Source organism: Falco punctatus (assembly GCF_963210335.1).
Source record: "Falco punctatus genome assembly, chromosome: 6".
Classification (NCBI taxonomy): Eukaryota; Metazoa; Chordata; class Aves; order Falconiformes; family Falconidae; genus Falco; species Falco punctatus.
In genome coordinates, this window is record NC_137585.1 from 67,942,775 (window position 1) to 67,964,154 (window position 21,380).

The following is a 21,380-nucleotide window of genomic DNA, read 5'->3' on the forward strand; positions in this document are numbered from 1 at the left end:
AACTCTGAATATATGTTTCTTCTAAATTAAATTTCATTGCTTTACTTGGCAAGCCAAATGCAAAAACAAATGTCTCAATACCAATTCCTGGAACACATTTAGAAGAATCTCTAACAAATTAAAGGAACACAAATATTTAATGATTTTAAATCACAATTGAAAACACTGAAGTTGAAAGTTAAATCCAAACAAAAATACAGTGTAAAAGATATGAAGACAAAGAGACTGAAAAAAAAAATAATGAAAGAGATCATGATCTTAAAAGCACATCATATTCTGCAAGTGAGATCTTTGTCTCATCTTTTGTAATCCATCCATGCAATAGAGAAAAGTGCATTTGAACCAGCTGTGAACCAGGTTTTGGATTCTTTGCATGGGAAACCAAATATATGAAGATGATTTTGAACCACTGTTTGTTTTCCCATACACACAGTTGTCCCTTCCTAATTACTTCAGTAGAAGGTTTTACTACAAATTAATGTCATGGCTAGATTGTGTGCAACCAAACAGGAGGCTGAAGGCATCATGAGCTCCAACAATAGATGGTACCATAAACTCAGGTGTTGCTCGTGCTTTTTTAAACATGTTTTTGTGACAGAGTGGGAGGAGTGGTTGCACCTAGTCCTGCGTTGCTGGGTTGGCTGGAGAGGTCATGTTTGCTTTTGGTTACCAGCCGGCAACCACACACTTGTAACGCCAGCAGTAGTTCTAGGCAGTGCAAAAGTGCATGCCTTAGTAGGACCTCCTGAGAAGTGAGGCTCAGTAGGCTCAGAAAAAGAAGAACAGACAACAAGTAGCAAATCCTGGAACATGAAGAAATGCAAAAGCGACCTAAAACAGTGGGAGGCAGCAGTTCTTTGTAGCTGGTATGCCAAAAATATGTGGTGTGATGAAATGCAGAGGATAGCGCTCACCTCATTTACCTTCAAGTATCTAGAAGTCAAGCTCCTAACCTGTGCTCATCCAGGTCCTCTCTCAGAGAGGGATATAAGGAAGCAAGTGACAATGAATAATCCTATTTTATGACAGATTCCTATAAAAGGTGGAGAGAGTCACCCTCTGGAAGTATCACCTCTCTCTAAATTACAGACAGAGACAAGTGAAACAACTGAGCTCAGATAGGATGCTAACTCTTTGCTTTTAGAGCTAAGTGAGCTGAATCCCATCCAAAGTTCGTAGGATATAAAGAAGTCATTGCCTGCAAGTCTTTGCTCTGGCAAAGACGAGGGGAGGGGGTAAAAAAAGAAAGGAAAAAAAAAAAAAAAGACTAATGCAGTTCAGGGAAGCACTCATTACAGCCACAGCTTTAGCTTTCTATAAAGGAGAGAGGAATGTGCAGCTGTTCAGTGCATGCCTGTACATAGGGCTCGGGTATCCCACCACGGGATGCTCTCCTCTGCCCGCTGGGCTGGGACAGGGCAGACTCGGTTCCAGTTGGCGGCTTTGCCATCCGGAGCGGGGCCACCAGCCCCACGTGCCTTGTCCCTGGCCAGTGCCACGGGTGAGGCAGCTCTGGGCAGCGGCTGTGGGAGCGCCGGATTCCTCAGCTCTGCGGGAGAAGGGCTGATGTCTGAGCAGCGGCAGCATCCCCTCTGTCTCCAGTGCCACTGCGTGCAGGAGTACAAGCCTGTGTGAATGTGAGTCATGGGAAAGATTAGCCGCCTTCCTCCTTTTCTCCTTTGTGGAGCTGCTATTCAGTCATTGAGATTAAGACATGTCTTAATTAGTCAAGATAGAGGTGCCCTGCAAGGAACTGGAAGGTATCCTACACATTTTTCCCTTATGCTTTGTCTTTCCCTCCCTTCTCTCAGGAAAGTATAATCCTGTTTCCAGAAACAGAATAAGACTAAACTTTAAGAATATTAAGGTGCATTACAGCAAAACTTCCTCAGCCCTCTAGAAAAAAAACAAGTTACACATTTAATGCTAATGATCCTAAGTAAAGCACAAGTCACGCCTGGAAATAATTTATTTCTAATTGTACAATTACTCAAGTATGTACAACTTTTCGTGGAGGTCTAACACATGCTTGGTAAATGGGTGGTAGGCTTAGGAAAGAGGTGATTTAGACGAGATGGGAGTTTTAAACCTGAAATCAAGTAAATATTTTCTTTATACCAATATCGGCTAAAAGCACAAATGTATGTAATTGGTAATGTTACACAGTAAACTAGAAATATATTGGCTACTCTATGGCTTGTTACAGAAATGATCCTGTCATTTAGAGTTGCACTCAAAATTTTCTCCAACCTTAAAAGGACTGTTTCAAAATATTAAAAGCACCTAGTTTATATCTATGCCTCTTAGTATAACACTGCATGGATTGTGTATGTGAAGTCTTAGACAGAGCATGACTGTAGTTTTTTATATGGCTGGAAACAAGGTAAACCTGAAGAATATATGGGGTCTTCAGTGTTTATATAGTGTGGGGTAATTTTCACGTCGCAGTCTAGCACACTAAAGCTGTTTTTCAAACCCAGACATACTAATATATTATTCTCCTTAGAAAACTTTCACAAATACAGACGCTTTAAGTGAAAACAGAATAAAACATGAATCAATCTCAAAGAAAGAAGAAAGGCAGACACCCCCCACCCAGCTTCCAAACTGAAAAATATAACAGTTCTCAAACCTTTAGTTTATTCTGTGTTCTTGTACTGTTCTCTTGCCTCAGACTGCTCATGGAGAAACATTAATAGCATAATGAAATGTTTGGAACTGGATATTCAAGCTGTAAGTTCTTTTGGGCTGAGAACTGAACCCTGTAATGCTCATCAAGGTGGATCTAAACTAACGATAACACCAGATGCTCCTCAGGACCAAACAGCAGTAAATCTTTCTTTTTAGGATATTATAGCATCCCTTAGGAAAGCAGCTACCCCAACCATCTTTCCATGCTGAGCATCAGCAGACCACCAGTGATAAAACTGGGTATTCAGTTGCACGGTTAATTACAGTTAGAGAACTGCCTGTCATGAAGACCCACCCCAGCCTGTATCATATCATTACAGCCCATTTCTGGTCTACGCAGCATGAGGAAGTGTAGAAATGAGGAGACAGGAGAGGTGGGATAAGAAAGGTTTTGAGCACAGGAAATGAAAGTGCGATAGGTCAGCAGTCAGACGTGAGATTTTTCTATCTGTCCAAAGGACCGCTTCTATTTGGAAAGGTAAAATGACTTTTAAGTGGCTTTTCCTTTCCTCCTTGTCTCACAGCAGAAACCCTGAGGTTATGGAGTTACATCTAGACAGAAACATACGACAGCAGCTTAAAATAAAAGAGAGAAGCAGTAGGGGGGTAAAACAAGAAAATTAAAAAAAAAAAAAAAAAAAGAGAGAGAACATTTCCTCTTGTCGAGGTCTCCAAGAATTAAGAGGCAAAATTACCACTTTCAGAAGTTGTCTGCTGGGAAGACAACTTAACCCTGTGGTCAGCAGGCCTTTGGCTTTACAATACACCCATAATAGTTACACAGGCATCCTGAACCAGGGCCAGTGTTGCCACATCTTTAAAGACAGTTGATGGCTAAAAGGGGGATGCTTTAATTGAGCAGTGCTAGCTTGTGAGTGAAGTTTTCCATGTTACTCTGTGTGTGGTTTGAGACTGGCTGGGTGTAAACGCAGCCAGTTTTTTAGAGGGTTTACTAGCTCAGAATGTTTCTTAACGGTCAAGAAAAAGCAGTGTTTTGCTTGGGAAGCTATTTTAGGGTGCCCTTAGTGGTTTTAAAATGATCCTCACAGCAACAAAGGGTATTTTTCCCTCTCAAAGAAGGAAAAGAAAAAGAAAAAAAAAGAAAAGAAATAAAAAGACCTCCTACCTAAAATGTGGACTTTCTAGTCTGTCATTTCAATGTGCTGTAAGGAACAGCTTCTAACAAGTGATCGGAAAAAAAGGGTTTAAAAAAAATAACATATTCCAACAAGACTAGAACTAGAAGCATTTAAGTCAGGACATTATTCCAATTACGGGACTATATGCAGATGTATAGATCAAAGATTAAAAGAATGATTAGGTCTTACTCTCTTACTCTTAATTAGCATTATCACCTCTGTGGCTTTTCTCAAGTGCATTTTTGCTCCACTGAGCTTTTTTTTAAAAAAGCCTACGTAATCCAAAGATACCATGATACAATATCTATATTTATAGTAACTGGACATATATTTATATAAGAAAGGGGCTATTAACTTCAGAGAGGCAGGGACAATGCAAATGACAACAGCATATGTTTAGGATCTTACCAGTAAGCCAGTAATGTTCGGAAATGTCAGTTCTGATGTAATGGTGGTCGTGAGAAGGGCCCAGAGAACGTGTTAGAGCCGTGTCTTTGCCAAGGAAATCAGAAGCTGTTCCAGCATAAAGATACTCATCTGCAAATGAAAAAGAAATAGGGTTTCTACAGCTGTGGGGTAAACAAAATTAAAACTGTTTGTATTTTGTTGGGTGAACAACACCTGTGTTTAATTGGCCTGTGAGCTAAGTTAATGTTTTAAAATATTATTGGCTTATATTTTAATGGGATTTGGGGGTCTGTGAAGTCACTTACATTTAAATCTGGGTAATATTTGTAATTATATGCCTGAGAAATGAAGAAGTCCAAGTCTAACTTTCAGATCTTTTAGGCACACAGAAAAGTAAATCCCCCAGCTTTAGTGGGTGCGGGGCCCTTGAGGGTATAAAAGTGTGTTCAGTCTGAGCATCCTGCCCCATGGACACTGACCATGTACCTGTGGGCTGCCCAAGGATGTAGCCATCATTCCACTCAAGCTAGCTCTTGTGCCCCAGGCTTGCCACAGCCCTGATGGCTTTGGTGCTCCTGGGCTTGAGCTAGTAAACGTGATGGATGCTTCACTACAGAACTTTGCAGCTTGGCCCTTTCCTGGTGTAGGGATCGCTATCCAACACTTCATACACGCAGAGGAATTTAAGCACTACGAGAATTCTCCTCAACTGTGTAATGTGTTAATGGTAGGAATATGGCTACGGACCCAAATCATGATCATTTTAACATAGCAAGGGGTCACACTAAAATAAATGAGACATGTTGCTTGAATCAGGCAGCCAGGGTTTGTCCCACAAGGAAAGCACATCTATGATACAGTACAGTGCGCTTGCTGCAATTGCAGTTATATTTAGTCTTGCGCCAGCTTTGTGGGCAATGTAAAACTTCACAACCTTAATAATCGCACAATATTTTCTGTTTTCCTTCAGATGTCAGTACTTTCCTAAACAGAAGGAAAGAAACAGTATCCCTGTGAGTGATTTTTTACCGCATAATGCGTTTTACATTCTCTCTTTTTTTTTTTTTTTTTTCTCCTGAAAAATAAAAAGATAGCTTTATTGGTTGGAAGAGTTTAGTTTTTGTTTAATGACTTGCAACAGTAAGTCCCTGGAGTTCATAAAAAGAAAAAATATTTATATACATAAAAAATAAACATATAAAAAGCTATATGATACATAAAAATCCTCTTCCAGGAGCTCCTTCTTCAGGTTTCCTGATACTCTGGCTGGAAACATTTCATAAGATCTTTTAGAGAGAAGTCCTTTGTTGAGAGTGAATGCAGAATAAATACCATTCAACACAGACGTTTGTGTTTGCATTTGCAAAAGAGATAAATGCACTTAAAAAAATAAGATCAAGGGGGAAAAAAGAAACCTACAAAAAATAAACCAAACAAAACCAAACCCAAAACCACAACCCATGACCCACAAGCACTTTATTTGGCAAAAAAAAAAAATATCTATCGGCTTTCTTTTTACCTCATTATTGTTGTTAGTTACGTATTATTTCCATGACAGTATTGGAAAGCACATATTTCAGACAGCATGTCGCCTTTGTAAAGAAACAATAGGGCTTTCTGAAAGGTATTTGTCATAATGAGGAATGGGCAGGGTAATTGGTGTTTGCTAACTGACAGGCACTCAGTGATCAATAAATCTGAAGGGCTAACAGAAATTCTTCATCCTTGCTTAGGCTCTGCTGACAAGGCATTTTCAGTACTTCTCTCAGCTTTTGGTATCTCTCATTTTAAGTTCCAGTTATGTCCAGAACCATTTCGGTGAGTGGTAATTTGTAATAGAAGACAGATAGTGAGCAGGTGACTTTTCAGTCAAAAAGGTTAGCTTTTCTAATTTATCTGTGGAATCTACTTGGGGAAAAATGCTGTGTAGAATTCAAAGAGAGATTATGTAGTTCTACAAAGAATTAAAATTACTCAATTGTTTTATATTATATATATAATATGTATTATAACAGTGTTAACCTACATACATGATTGAAAATATAATGAAATATTATTTAGCTCATATATGTAGAAATGATTAGAAAGTGCTTTCTGAAGGATATAAGCAATCTTTATCATCATTTTGCAGATAAATAGAAGTGACATGCCAAAGGTTACTCCTCTCATCAGGGGCAGAGATGGGAACTCAACTCCCCTGAGCTGCAGGGCAGTATCTTATCCCTGACCATATTGTTCTCCCAGTAGTTTTGAGAATAAAGTAATCACCAAAAAGATAGGCCAAGAACGCATTCTCTGGTCAGGCTTGTAACTCTTTACAGTGCTCCTTGCATGTTGATGCAAAGCACTCGACACCAGGCACAGTCAGAGAAGGGATACTAGAATACTCTGACCATCAATTTTATCTAGCTCAAAAATTCTTATATACCAAAGTTCATGTTTTAGTTATCTAAAAGACAGCAGCTTCTTCATTTCACAAGATTTAACAGAGCATTCAAAGCACTGGAGTGCTACTGAAATTAGCCAACGTTATAATAAATCATGAAGTTCTATTGCATCTAAACAAAAAAAAAAAGTTTTTTAAAAAAAAAAGGTTAAGTTTTTTAAGTTTTTAGAATCCCATTTTAAAAATAGACTTCATGGTCATTAAACAGTACTAGGGGTCCCTGAGAAGAATAAGCACTGGCTTTAATCTATTGTTTTTAATGAAGGAAGTCCTGCCCCATCTGTTGGGTCAGAATCACAAATCATCTATCTTATTATCTGAGAATAAAGACTGAACATTAGTCATATGCTTTTTATAACACAGAGTGACCGATACTTCAAAGCATTGTCACCACTGCTCTTTGGCTGTAAATGAAAACGTCATGGTGCTTCACCCTTATCTTGTATTCATACGCTTGACGGACAAGTTAAATGAAAATTGTCCAAAGCTATGAACCAAACCATGACAAAAGTAGCTCTTATAGTGATTTGAGATCCGGAGGTCAAGCTGACATTCCTCGGCACCAAATGTCAGACCACACAGCGCTGCGACACACGCAGCCGGCAGATTGCACTATCTTGTTCCTGGGCTGGAAGCTTCAGAAGTGGCTACTCGAGCAAATAGAAACCTCAAAAATGTATTTATGGAAGTAGTGGATGTCAGCAGACTTCAAAGAGCAGAACATATTGATAATTGCACAAAGAGGCCCAGAAGCGCTTCAAACATCGTCTGTCCATGTGGGTTTTTTTGTTGTTGTTGTTGGATTGGTTGTTTTTTTGCTGTTGTTCTCTTCTTAAAGGAGAAATGACTGGGAGAGGGTGAAACTGTCTTCCTGCCCAGCTGGCAGAGGCTTCACAGCCACTCAAATGCCCTTGTTTGTGTTGCTGCATTTCCAGCTCTTTGGTGTCTGCAGACCAGAGGCTCCGTCAGCTCTGAGAGCACAGCCCAGCATTGGAAACCACAGCAAGGCCAGAGGAGCTCTGGTGAGGACATCGTGCTGAGCCTCCCACCCCCGGCTCACCTACAAAGCCATGAGAGGATCACCTGGCTCTGAGGGTTTCTCACCTGCCATCACCGAAGCAAATGGCTGCTGAGGATCGAAAGGGCATTTCAACCTGCCAGACTCCAAGTTCTGAGTATCCAGCCGGAATAATGTTTCCTGAGAATAAACACATATTCATTACCCTGGTGTGACCGCAGAGAAAAACTTGCTTAGGCAAACTGTTCTGCTAACATACAAAGTGAAGGTGTGTTAGACCATGCAGCTCTCATCCCAGCCCTGATGTTTACAGTCCATGTCCCTGGTTTATATCTGGATTTTTTGTCACTCACTGGTTTAATGTACCCTGTTCACTCTATAGCAAAACACAGATCTTAAAAAAATACAATTATTTTCGGGGCGGGGGGGGGGGGGGGGGGGGGAAGATACATTGTTCATTTCTACTCAAATTAAAAGCTGGATTGTACTTAAAAGGCACTGGCTTCTATTTAGGAAAGTGCTGATAGACTCTGTTGCAACAGGAGACCCAGAAGGGGTTCTGGCTGACTCTTAGATTTCTCCAGGGACTGCTGAATAATGTTTGCATCAGACACAGTTCAGCCCCTTTTAAGTGAAAGCAGCATATGCTCTCTCTTGTTAGTTTTTAACAGGACTAATGATACAAGAGATATCAGAATAGATCCTTCCTTGGCATTCCCAAATGCAGGGTGGTTAATTCCTGGGTCACAGAACAAGGGCGTAAAGGAAGATAAAGAAAAAAAATTATTTTAAAACTATTGCTGATGCTTTCAGTGGGCATTAAATTCAATTGTCATAAGCATCAGTTGGAAGTTTTATTATAGTTTTGAACTGCCAGCAAGGATGTTTTCACCGGTTCCTTTAATTTCCTAAAAGCGCACTTAACCTGAAACCCACAGTGAGCCCTTCTGAAGGCAAACCGATTGCTCCAAGGAGCAAAGTGAAGTCTTTGCAGGTATTAAGACTTGATTTTCAGAATTCAGCTGCTGTTAAGAGAGGAGGGATTGCCTACAGAAGTACTGTGAACATACTCTTCTACCTACAGTGATATTTAAAATCCCACTAGTGTTCAGGAATCAAGTAACTGTGGGTTTAATGTCTGTTGCAGAGAAATAATTTCTGAAGCTAATGAAAAAAAAAAAAAAAAAGACCACACCTCTGTGATTTAAACAATTACTTAAAAAAGGATGAAGTTGTTTTAATTATTTTTTTCTATACCTCTTTCTTGCAAGAGGACTGGAGTACAAATGGATGGTTAAATATGCCCAAAGATGGCCACAGAGGATCAGACTTCACAACACATTAATTCAATTCATCCTTAATGCACATCAGATTATAAATGACCAAACCTTTCTACTTCATTGAGGTGACTCCTATACTCTCTAGGCTCAGAAGACAAAGGCCCAGGATATTGAATAATTAAGCTCCTTAAAAGAACAGAAAAATCAATTCCAATTTGTGAACATAAATTCCATTTCCTCCAGCAATCCTAGCTGACGCAAAGCAGGATTTAATCATAAAAAAAACAACCCCCCATTATCTTTCCAGACCTGTGGGTTAGTGTCCTGGTTTCTGCTGGGATAGAGTTAATTTTCTTCTTAGTAGTTAGTACAGTGCTGTGTTTTGGCTCTGATGTGAGAACAATGCTGAGAGCTCACTGATGTTTTTAGCTGTTGCTGGGTGATGTTCATACTAAATCAAGGACTTTTCAGTTCCTTGGGCCCTGCCAGCCAGAGGGCTGGAGGAGCACAGGACATTGAGAGGGGACACAGCCAGGACAGGTGACCCAAGCTAGCCGAAGAGGCATTCCATACCATATGGCGTCAGGCTGAGTATATAAGCTGGGGGAAGAAGAAGGAAGGTGGGGACATCTGGCATTATGGTGTTTGTCTTCCCAAGTAACAGTTATGTGTGATGGAGCCCCGCTGTCCTGGGGGGGCTGCCCATGGGAGGTGGTGAATGAATTCCTTGCTTTGCTTTGCTTGTGTGCGCAGCTTTTGCTTTACCCCTTTTTCCCCACCTTTCCATTTTGTTATTATTATTGTTATTGTTCTTATTGTTGTTCTTACCTCTTTATTCTGTTTAAATTATTAAATTTGTTCTTATCTCAACCCTTGACTTTTACATTCCTTTCCGATTCTCCTCCCCATCCCTCTGAGTGAGGAGGAGTGAGCAACTGGCTGTATGGTGCTTGGTTTCCAGATAGGCTTAAACCACGACAGTTAGCAGGCAAACCAAACTCTCAGGCTACTAAAGTGGATCACAGGAGAAAACTCAAATAAAAATTAAGCTTTTGTTTTGGTGTGGTTTTTTTCTGACGATGTTATTTCAGTGTCCCATTCTCCTTTATCTAAGATGTGTGACCCTGAGCTGCCGGGAGGACCCTGTGCCATGCAACATGCAAGGAGGCTGCCTGCAAGTCCAGCAGGACTCGAGGGACTGGGGGCTTTACAGATCAGCATCAAATATTCCAGACTTCACCAGGACAAACTAACCAACACTACCAGGCACTCACACAGAATTAACCTCCTGCTTTCCCTTTGGACAAAGCTTTCAAAGAAAAGAGCATCCCTTGGAGAGCTGTGGCTAACTGCACCAACCGGGCCAAACCTCTTCTTCACCGGCCAAGAGAAGTTTTGGCAGTGACTTCAGCAATAGCAAGATCGGGACTTTAATCCCCTTTAATTGTGTCATCCCGTAGGGGATTTGTACAGCTTCAAAAGCAATGTCTGCTGTGGTTTTCAGTCACCTGACCCACACTGTTTCCACAGCCCTGGCACTGGCTGGCAGACCACTGGGCAGAGCCGCCAAGCAGCTCCCAAAGGTCAGCAGAGCCCTGCCTGGTCTCACAGCCCCCATGAGGCTATCTCAGGCCCTGGCTTTCCCAAGCATCCCACAGCTTCCTGTAGAGGCTCTAATTACCGAACATCTATTATCCATTCTTATAACCCAGAGATAAAAAAAAAAAAAAAAGGGGGGGTGGGGGAAGGGAGAAAAGAAATACTAAAAGAAGAGCTGTGCAATAACGTGCTTTGCATTACTATGTAGGGCTCCTGGCTCCAGTTCCTACAAGGAGACATTTTCAGCTGCCTGTCAAATTCATGTCAATGGGTCTGTCCTCAGCACCCTCCTGCCTTATCACATCTACCCGGAAAGGCAGCACAAGACCAGTGGCTGTAGGGTGCTTGTGGTCCAAGAAGGAAAAGGAAAATACGCCTGATGCTATTCAAAGCTGTTAATTCAGTAGGAGGGTTAGAAGCGATGCACCAGCAGAAGAAGCGTGAGCAGTGCTGCACACTGTCCGACCGACCACTGCAGCTGAGCAACCAGGAGGAATGCAGCAGAGGCAGGCCTGGGAGACACTGAAGGAATTAGGAAACACAATACCAGGATTCTTCTTTCATTTCCTCTCATAAGGTAATTGGTCACGTCTAATTGAGACAGACCCCTCGTCTAGACTGGCTCCTGGACTGAACAATCAGACCAAATCCATAATTTCATAACGTCTGATGAAAACAACCTTCACAAATGAAGTAGTTAAAGGTGCAATGGTAGAGTGAATAAGGCATCTTACTAATGACCCAGAGGTAAACCACAGCTGCCTTATACTCTTGCTGGGAGCTGTTCTGTTCAATTCAGCGAGGTATTTGATCATTCAGGCTAAGGAATCAGCATGATATGAGGTATCTGAAACTTCAGTTGCTCCCACTGTAGTATTTAAAGTAGCAAAGCAAAGAAGCCAACAAAATTATTTCATTGCAAGCCCAATTATACAGCATATACCAAACAATAGCAAAAGCATTAATGGCTTATTAGGGAAAGAACACCACCGTGCAGATTTCAAGCAGCTTCAGTTTTCTGTAACATAGGCAGTCCCTCTGGGCTGGTCAAACAACCCACAGATTGTGTTGAATATAATGATGGGTCTCAACCTGGGCAAGCACTAATAACTTCTTTCTTTCTTTCTTTTCTTTTTTCTGCAAGCATCTGCCCTTGATTCCACATGTCAGAATACCTTTAACATGTACATATTTTAGGTTATCACATTTAATAACATATCACTAGACCCCACTTCTTTTATCCCAGAATTTCAACAAGACACCAAGAGAAAGCTATTTCTATAGTTATTTCTATAGCTATAGCTATTTCTACAGCCTGCACCGCAGGCAAGTAGCCAGACAAGTCACATCTCGACACTGAGAACAGAGCCAGCGTTATAAATATAGCCAAGGTGTTATACATACAGGAGTTAAAAAGAGACTTGTGTACTAAGTGGCTGCTGACACAACACCAAAATTCTCCTGTTGTGGGGGTTAGGTCTCAAACATTTACCACTTAGGACAGAGATTTCTTTGTCACCAGCAACTGCAGACCAGTCAGCTGCTGACTTCGGTTCAGGAATATGCCACTAGCGATGGAGGATACACAACATCTACTTAGTGACAGGGCTGCAAACTGTCTGCAAGGTCCTAAGGTGCCTCCCTTGGACTCCAGCTCAGAAAACATTTACGAGCTGTGTACGACTCTCACGCACAAGGAATAGGAAACCATCTCTCTGGACCAAGGGTATACGGACATGAAAAGATAGACCTACGAGTCTCATCTTGAACTCTGCATGTGTATGTGTGTGTGTGTGTGTATGTACGCAGAAAGTACATGCGGAAATGACTTACTAGAAAAGCAGACGTCTGGGTTAAATGTTCTCTTCACTTAGTTAATCATGTGAAAGTGTCATTCTGAAGAAGTTTGTGTATTGAGCCTTACTGCGGAAAGTGCTTTGTTCAAAAGAGATAGCACATACCGAATGTGAGAACAAGAGTTCCCGTCTGACCTGCAAAATCCACCATTTACTCTGTTATTTACGCAAGCTGCTGTCAGTTCATTTTTTAAACACTCACATAGTATTTTCCAATCTATGATGAATGCTAAACAAAATGAAGGTTATTCCTTGGCGTGTCAGAGTAGTGAGGAAATTAAATTACCTCTTTGTGAGTTCCGAGTTCAATGTATCCACAGAGAGGGTGAAACGCTCCCGTGCCACAGACATAAACATGGGTTCGGTTGTAGGGCTGAAGAACCCTGATAAAATTGGCACATTCTGTCTATTGGGAAAAGAATGAGAAGAGTTAATCTCCACATTTATTCTTTCATGTTATACATTGTACTAAGTTATAGGCATAGTGTTGGTGTATTTAAACTCAAAATCACTGTAGCAGAGACTGTTTACTAAATAGATGGAAGCTGCAACAGCTACACTTGCGCAGTGGCTATCTACTAGGCAGTTCATCAATCAGACTTGCAAGACTAGTTCTGCTATAATGCTTGCAGCCACGAGAAGGTACATGTGTAGCACATTTGGAGGATATCTGCTTAGCCTGCGTTGTAGCAAACAACTTCTGTCAACAACTGGGCAGAGGTCGAAGAGCTACTGGGTTAGTCTGGCTACCAATTCTCCCACCTTTGCTCCCAAACTAGGGTTCTGTGTGAGCTTTAGCACCAAGGTTGACATGATGGAAGTCATTGTGGTGGGCTGAAGGGCTTCAGCATAGTTCCAAGGGTATGTTTTGTATATGAGTGCACTTTCTTTGCACCAGCCACATTCTTCTGGTCACTTTTATTTGAGCATTTCTGAGTCCTACGGGATGCTTGGGTCAGTCCCAGCTTTAGCTGGACTCAGTCCTTGCTGGTGAGTAGCGCAGGCAGCTGCTGCATGCTGCAAGGGTTTCTCCGTGGGGTGGTAGGAAAGGCTTGCCACAGCCTTCCCTAAAATTAAATATATACATACACATATAACAAGGTACTTAGGAAGGAATACACAAGACCTGTTCACAGGTCCAAGCTACCACCCTACACCTAAGTGAGAGGCCAGCTACACAGACCAATTAAGAAGCAAAAAGAAGATATTTATGATCTATGTCAAAATAAATATCCCCCTCTCCAGTCCCTTTCCTTTTGTCTTGGTGTAGAAATAGATCAGCACAAATCCTCCATATAGAACAGTATTAGAATTTTCCCAGTACTCAGCAGAGGTGTTGTTTAGTTTTTCTCTGCTGTAAAGATAAGGGTAGCAATAAGTTAGGATAAAAAGTGGAAATTCCTCAGGCAGAGAGCTGAGAGAGTGTTTTGAGCTGGCACCCACCTTGGTAACAGACAAGCTGGATAGAAACTACAAGATTTGTGGAGAGAAAAGGAAGAAATTTTATTATACAGCAGCGAAATGTTTACATTTATAGTTGGCTCTAGGCACATGATGCAATCTGTACTATGCAAAAGAGATATGAAAGTTTTATTGTATGTACTAATGCACCTTAAATACGCTTCCTAAAGAGACTTTCTAAAGACTTGTGGTTCCAGGGGAAAGCTAATGAGTCTGAGAGTTTGTTTTAACCTTAACTGCAGCTGTCTACAAATTAAGTTAATTTGTACTCTGCTGTGCTACTTTGTTTCATTAATGAATTATAATGAAGTTACATTCAGGATCTTCCCAAGAAAAAAAGAAGCAGTTTGATGGGAAAGAACAGATTTCAGGGGAGTATCACCTGGGATACGGTTTGGAGGAAAGTCCATTCATCTCTCAGCTGCATTTATTACACACAAAGATGGCTTAGCATGATTGCTGTTTGCAATACTGAATATTTTTTTTTTTCTGGAAGCATTAACATCTAAAGGAGAAAGTAGAAGTGTAACATTTTTTTAAATTAAGAAAAAGACAGTTCATTAGCTCAGGAAAAAAGTGTAACAACAGCTGACTAACCCATTTTGTGCATTTAGAAACAAACATGCAGATATATAATATCCTCAGCAATAATAACAAATATATAACATACTTACATGGGCATCTTTCCCAGCTAATTTGCATAATTCTACCTTTTCTTTTGCTGCAGGCCAGTAAATCTGTAACATAGTTAAAATAAGACAGAGATTATGAATATTATAAATTGTCCTGTGACCTGTGGTTTATTTCCTTGAATGAACAGTTTAAACACATCTATACATTTCCAAGGAATTTGCATGTCAATTAAAATGAACATGACTTCAAATGCTACATGGGGTGGTAGGAGAGGCTTGTTGCAGCCTTCCCCAAAATTAAATACATATATATATATAAAATCATTACCAGGTTCCATTACAAAAAGTGAAGAGGCTTTAAATCAAAATCCCTGTCTTTGTTTATCGCTTCATTGTCTATATGTACTTTTAAAAAATGCTAAGTTGATCTGGCTGGCACACCTTGTCACCATTAGGAACTACATGGTTTCTCAAAGATATGATGAGCCAAATCATCTTGAAACTACGCTGACTGCAAAACAAGGCAAATGACATTTGTGATTAATTTGGTCCGGTGAACTTGGCAAAGCCATTAGAAAAAAATACTTAGCTGTTACTGCCAATTTTCAAATGAAAAGAAGTTTTGTTCAAAAATCCTAAAAGTAGCTTAAGGGAAATTTGTAGAACAAAAAGTACATTTGACAGAAATCAGTAGCGCACGGTTTAAAAATGTCACCCATCAACACTAGCTGAGTTTGCTGAGAAAATGACATAGACGTTTAGAGGAGAATCAGTACTTTAGATAATTGGTAGCATGCATTATCACTGTTTCTCTTTGTTCTTTCGTCTCCACTCCAGAATTCTATAAACTAGGTTTTGGTGTAGATGGAGCCAGAAGACAAATTACTATCAGTTACTGTAATCCCAGTTATGTTAGTGAAGAAATACCAATGAACGACAGCTCAGGTTCTGGCTTACTGATTTCAATGGAACAGTCAAAACTGGATATGACTGAGTACACGTTTGATTCTATTAAATTAAAAATAGAAGCTAAATAAAAACTCTCCCAGAATCACCTTGCTAAACATGGATCTTTTTTCCTTCTCATTTTGCAATGAGAATGCATAATGTTTGTCATGACTGGTAAAAACAACAACAAAAAATCACACTAATTTTTGAGAAAATATTAGTTAGGAAATTGCCTCAAGTCCCAGGAACCAGTATACAGATTATTAGTAGTCTTGGGTGCTCTAGAGGAGTGTTGAGTCTCAAATCACACTTATAAAATCTTAAATCATGAAATATATAGGAATAAAGAATTATCATAATGTGCATTAGGAAAAAAATCATCATCAACGAAGGATGCACAACTCAACCACATGCCAGAGGAGCTAATTGCTGTAATATTCTCCTTCTCTCACCCAGCTGTTGGCACCTTGTAGGATGTGGCTTGCCATATACACAGGCTCAGTCCCACACCGGTAAGGAAAGTGAAAGAGTGCCCTGTGTCAAATAGGTTTAGCACTGTCAGAAACCTACAGCCAGCATGCCTCTCAATCTGAAAAGTCTTTTTTTTTTTCACTTCCCTTTCTCTTCCCAATGAAAATGGATGGATTTGCTTTCTGCAAGGAAATTAATTTCCTCTGAACTGAATTTACAGTTACCTTTCTGATGAGAAGCTCTTGGTAAAGATAACGCATTGTAAGTTACTGAAACCTTAACCCTTTACAGCAATATTTACTTAAAGTCGAGATAAGGCAGTATAACAACATCTCAGCACAAATCTACTTTCCCAGAGCATTTTCTCAGATTGATGTCATGATAGCATTCAGGTATGAAAGTGCAATCTGAAATCAGCCGTGCCACCAGATTACACAGTGCACAATGCCAGAAAGTACTAAGAACAGTACTGGCAACATTGCAAAGCCATCGAGAGGAGCCAAAGGCAGCACCAGTCAACCCATCTGGTCTCCGCCTGGGCAGAGTGGGATGAGTCTGGCTCGTAGTGCTGGTCTGGTTAAAGAGGAGAGCTAAGGCTTAAGAAGTGCTGGTGAAGAAAAGCTGAGGAAAGGGACCAGTTGGAGAAGTAGATCACAGATCTCCAAATACATTTGGCCAAGGAGACGTAAGCTGAGACCTGATCTTCTTGTACATAAACTTTATGCCCAGTTCTGGCCAAGATCCCTATATCGGTAACAGAGAAGGCTAGCAGTCTTTGGGGGTTGCTGGATATTTCTGGACAAAGTTTAGGTATCCAGTTAGGCAGACAAGATGCCCCTCTGCATGCTTTTGAAAATGCTCAGCTCTCCTTGCCAACTACACAGAACTGGACCTCTGCTTTGGGAGACCCAGTTACATTCGAGGACATCTGCTTAAAGGCATGACATGTATTAATGGACTCGACTCTACCCTCAATTCTCCTACAGATTCCTTCATGGGAAATAGTGGGTTTTGTACAAGGCTGAGATATACACCCCCGTTTTCTATGATAATTTACCATAGTCAATTATAGAAAATTAAAAAAAAAAAAAAATCAATTGTTTTACTTTCTGGCTACTCAACAGCCTTAGCATTTAGCATTATACAAGGCCACATTAGACAATGAAAAGTGAAGCTAAGCCATCCAACTTTAAAATCAATTTGCAGTTATATATGGGGGAGTTAAAGTGTAACTCATTTGCTTTCCACATGAGAAATGAGAGGTTCCCAGAAACTGTCAGTTCCAAATTGTAATAGGTCAAGCAAAATGCATAATAAATAATAGCCAATGTGCTGAGCAAGAAAGCATAAACTTGATTTTTTATTACATCACATGCTATGTAACAGTACCATAGATCTGGTTCCCTCACACACCGACACACAAGTAACTTTACACATAATAAAATGGTCTCACTAAATTTTCACACACATAAGCTTATTTACATGCATCTGTATTGACTTTTTGTAGGGGGTGAAATTAAGTCATAGTATTATATTTTATTCAGACTAATTACTTAGTTTCATAATATGTAAAAATAAGACTAGATGCTCCAGTAGTTTCTTCTATATTCAAAATCTTTGAGCTTGTAGATGGCCTGATGCTTTGAAATTGGTTGAGTATTTTTCACAATTGCTTTCAGTTTACAGGCTGAATTCACAGTGGTAACATTTTATTTAACAAAGTCTTCTTCCTAAATTCCTCAAAAAGTAAAATCTCAAAGAAAGAAAATAATCCCAAATAACCAAACAATAAATAATAATGGTGACAACAAGACTGACATGTAAAATTATAATCATTTCATGTTACATACAATACAAATTATCTATTTATATAAAATATTTTGTGGTTGCATCTGTATCTGAAATGTCTGGAGAAATCTTAGAATAGCTAGATGGGGTTACTGAGTTTAAGGCAAGAATGCAACCAGTTGAAATACATGAACCATACACTTAAATAGGATTATTTTCTTCTCTTAATCTTCAGTTTATTTTCCTTGCAAAATATCTGTCTCAATGTTCCAAGGGTTGGCTACTGTCATGATTTCCTGATTTTATCTTCTATAGCCCAATTAAAAAAAAAAAAAACCAACCAAAAAAAACACACAGACAAAAAAACCCCTTACCATTAGTTTTAAATCATTCCACAAATATTTTCTTAAATTTAGCAACAGGAAAGGAATTAAAATCTCCTAATAAATGCAAGCTAATAAGTTCTCCACTAGCAGAGTGAAAGAAAACTTCCCAGGAGTACAAAATTAAGTAATACATAAGTGTAGGACAGATAAGGTATCACTTTAAAGGGTATCTGGAAATTGATTTCTCATTAGAACAAAACATTAAAAACCACAAAGGTCCTTTTCAGATCAGGAACAGAGTAATTTCTAAAAGTAACATTTTCCTTTCTGCCAAATATGTATTTTTTCTATGAGAAGAAAGGAATGAAAAGGGGAAAGTGAAAAACAAACAAACAAAAAGATTATTTACATACATAAATTGATATATGGATGCTGAATATATCATTATAAGTATATACAAATAATAGCTGGACTCACTTCTAAGAGTTTCATTTCAGCTGCCATCTGTCATGAATTAGCAATACTGGTTACAAGCAAGATTTTCCTCATCTTTCTGTACATATCTTCGTCCAGGTTTTTTCCTAGGCTAACAGACTATAAATCCTTAGGAGAAGTGATGCCTCAAACACACAACAGTGAACTCCAATTCCAAATAAACTGTTGTACGAAAGTCCAGCTTTTCCAAGAGTTGTTTCTAATGAAGTTACTAAATTTAGGTTGATGCAGGATTTTACCAAAAGACTGGGAAATACGGTATATCATGACAAAATAAAAGAGGAGGAACACAACTTATCTAAGCAAATTACAGGCCTGTTGGTCTTACTTCATCTGTTTGTAAGGCTTCAAAACTAATTTTCAGTTAGGGAAGGAATAGCTTAAGTTTCCAGTGAAAATGAAGTATGGTGCAGAAGACAATATAACTTGGTAAAGAGCTATTATTCTACTCCAATATTGTACTTTTCTTTAATAACATAGCTGAATTGAATACTCTATTAATGCAGTAGAGCACGTCTCCACCAGTGCTCCAGTTAAGTATTTATTAAGCGGCCACATGGAAATTGATTAGCTTATCTGGCAAAAATAGGCATTATTATAAGGAAAAATGGCCTGATAAGTAAAGAACTTGTGGCAGAAAGTTACTCATCAGGTTGCCCAAGAAATAGTATCAGAGCTCACCCTACTCCGTATACCCTTCAGTAGCCCTGGCCAAAAACCCAGCACTCTGCAAGAACACGTGCAGATGACACGAAGCTGGGGAGCATCACTAATGCAAATAGACTGGTAATGTTACGCAGGAAGAATCAAAGGGCTCTGAAGACCAATTACAAACAGTCCAAGGGAACAGGTATAAACTGGTCATAAATAAATATAGAGTGTGGATTTTAACAAAAATAAATCTGAAGCATCAGTGTTAATGAGGTTCTGGTCTATAGCAACAACGTTGCTGAAGAAGTTGCATGAAGCACCCCACAAGGCCCCTTACATCAGCTTTGGACCAGGTTATGAAAGGAGTAACTGCTACTACCAGGTAGTTGCTGATGATAGCAGGGAGCAAGACCAATTGACCAACGTGACTCCTTCCGGTTTCACAGTCATGCCAGCAGCAAGCACTTGAGTGTCCCACTGAGGTCGATGGTTTTCAGCAGCCCTGGGGGTTGTACCAGGACCTCTCACGTGCTTGACGCCGCACATGTGCTTCAGCACTCCTCTGTCAGCACAGTCTCTGGCAACAAAAACCCCAAGGTGTTTTATTAGCGGTACATGTAGCACCAGCAGGATGTGTCCATATCTGGAATGAAGGACATGGGCTGATCAGCATGTCTCGTAACACTCACTCGCTGCATCCATGCCCTGTGAAGGAAAGGCTTGCTTCTTTCCTATTCCAAAGGAATAGATGGTGGTAGGAAGCACTTAGAGGAAAACACATTGATTTTAAACAGCTGCTTGATGCAGCAAAGGAAAGCCTCCTTTCTTCCCTTGTTTTATTCTATGTACTAGATATTTGTTATATTAACTTATTTTGGCTTAAGGGAAGGCAAGCAAAAAAAAAAAAAAAAAAATTACACTTTCCTGGACATCAAAATCTCTTTTTAAGGCCTTGTGAATCACGTAGAACATAATTCAGAAGCTTAAGCTCATTGGTATGACCGGATTCCCCATATGACAGTCCCAACTGCAGCTCCCAAAGAACAAAGCCAGACTGAGCTGTAAAGCCGTTGTCACGCTGGCATGTGCAATATGCTCCCCCTGAGAAACTCTCCGCCAAAACGCCCCTCCATGAGAAACTACTCCGCTGCATGGAGAGGGAACAAAAAAAAAAAGGGAGTGGGGGTGGGATTCATGACTTAGCCCAATGTAACCATAAAATGGGTACAGTAAAGAGCGCAACATGATCCAAAACCACTAAAGTAAACCAGAAGACAGTCTAATCCCAGTTCTGCTATTGCCCTCCTATACGTGACAGTCAGATCTCAGTTTTCCCACCAGTAAAATGACAATAATGTGACTTGCTTTTTTTTTTCCCCCACCACCCCTGAAGAATTTGTCAATTCATAGCTGAAAAATGAAAAGCAAAGAAAAACAGATCAAGGAGCCCTAAGAAAAGATCTGGCTGTGATCCAATAAGGCTGTCACACTGTTGCATAAGACAGTATCATAAATGTCACATCCCAGTGCCACCCGAGTGGGTGCTCATGGATTGCTTCCTGAGAACTAGGACATTTGTCACTTCTGCATACTGATCCTGGGTCACTTCACTGAAAACTACTGCAAGCACTAGAAATCTAAATGAATTTCCCAACAAACCCTGGCTGGGATTTAACGCTTTTTTAGCAGTATTGTGCTGAAAACAGAGAGTATTTTAATTAACAGGAAAACGAGCTGATTTTAGCATAGCATGCATGTACACCAGTTGCTCTCTAAATACCTCACATCTGTTGCATTCATGTGTGTGGTGTGGGAAGTCCACAGCCTGGGGAACTGGACAGATTGTTCTCATATACAGATCCTAAGAGGAAGGCTACGCTGAGCAGTTCTTGTATCTGGAGGTCAATATTTGGAAGTCATCAGCAAACAAAGGAAGCCAATACATCTGAGTTCCTTATCTGAATTACTCCCAGTGTTTGAAACCTAACCAGGCTGTCTTTAGAATGAGATTTCCTTCACCTACTTTTCTTTTTACTGGTTTTATCAAGGTTTAGACTCTCAGGAACACTTAGAGATCCCTAGAAGCCAGAAACATATTCTTAAATCTCTTTAACATCTGCCAGGGATATTCCAGCAGGTATTCCTACACCTGATGCACTAATTCCATTCCC

General features: G+C 40.0%; 1 protein-coding gene across 6 annotated transcripts in view; it reads right to left on the minus strand.

Moving 5' to 3' along the window:
• SEMA3D (semaphorin 3D) overlaps nucleotides 1-21,380 on the minus strand; it is a 151,718-nt gene that overhangs the window by 60,815 nt on the left and 69,523 nt on the right. For all 6 annotated transcript variants that reach the window (XM_080393406.1, XM_080393410.1, XM_080393411.1 and 3 more), the window contains 4 exons: nucleotides 14,573-14,635; nucleotides 12,724-12,843; nucleotides 7,789-7,882; nucleotides 4,239-4,367 (listed from right to left, as the gene is read on the minus strand). In XM_080393406.1, coding sequence (XP_080249532.1) covers nucleotides 4,239-4,367; nucleotides 7,789-7,882; nucleotides 12,724-12,843; nucleotides 14,573-14,635 — 406 coding nt within the window. The remainder of the gene's footprint in view (nucleotides 1-4,238; nucleotides 4,368-7,788; nucleotides 7,883-12,723; nucleotides 12,844-14,572; nucleotides 14,636-21,380) is intronic.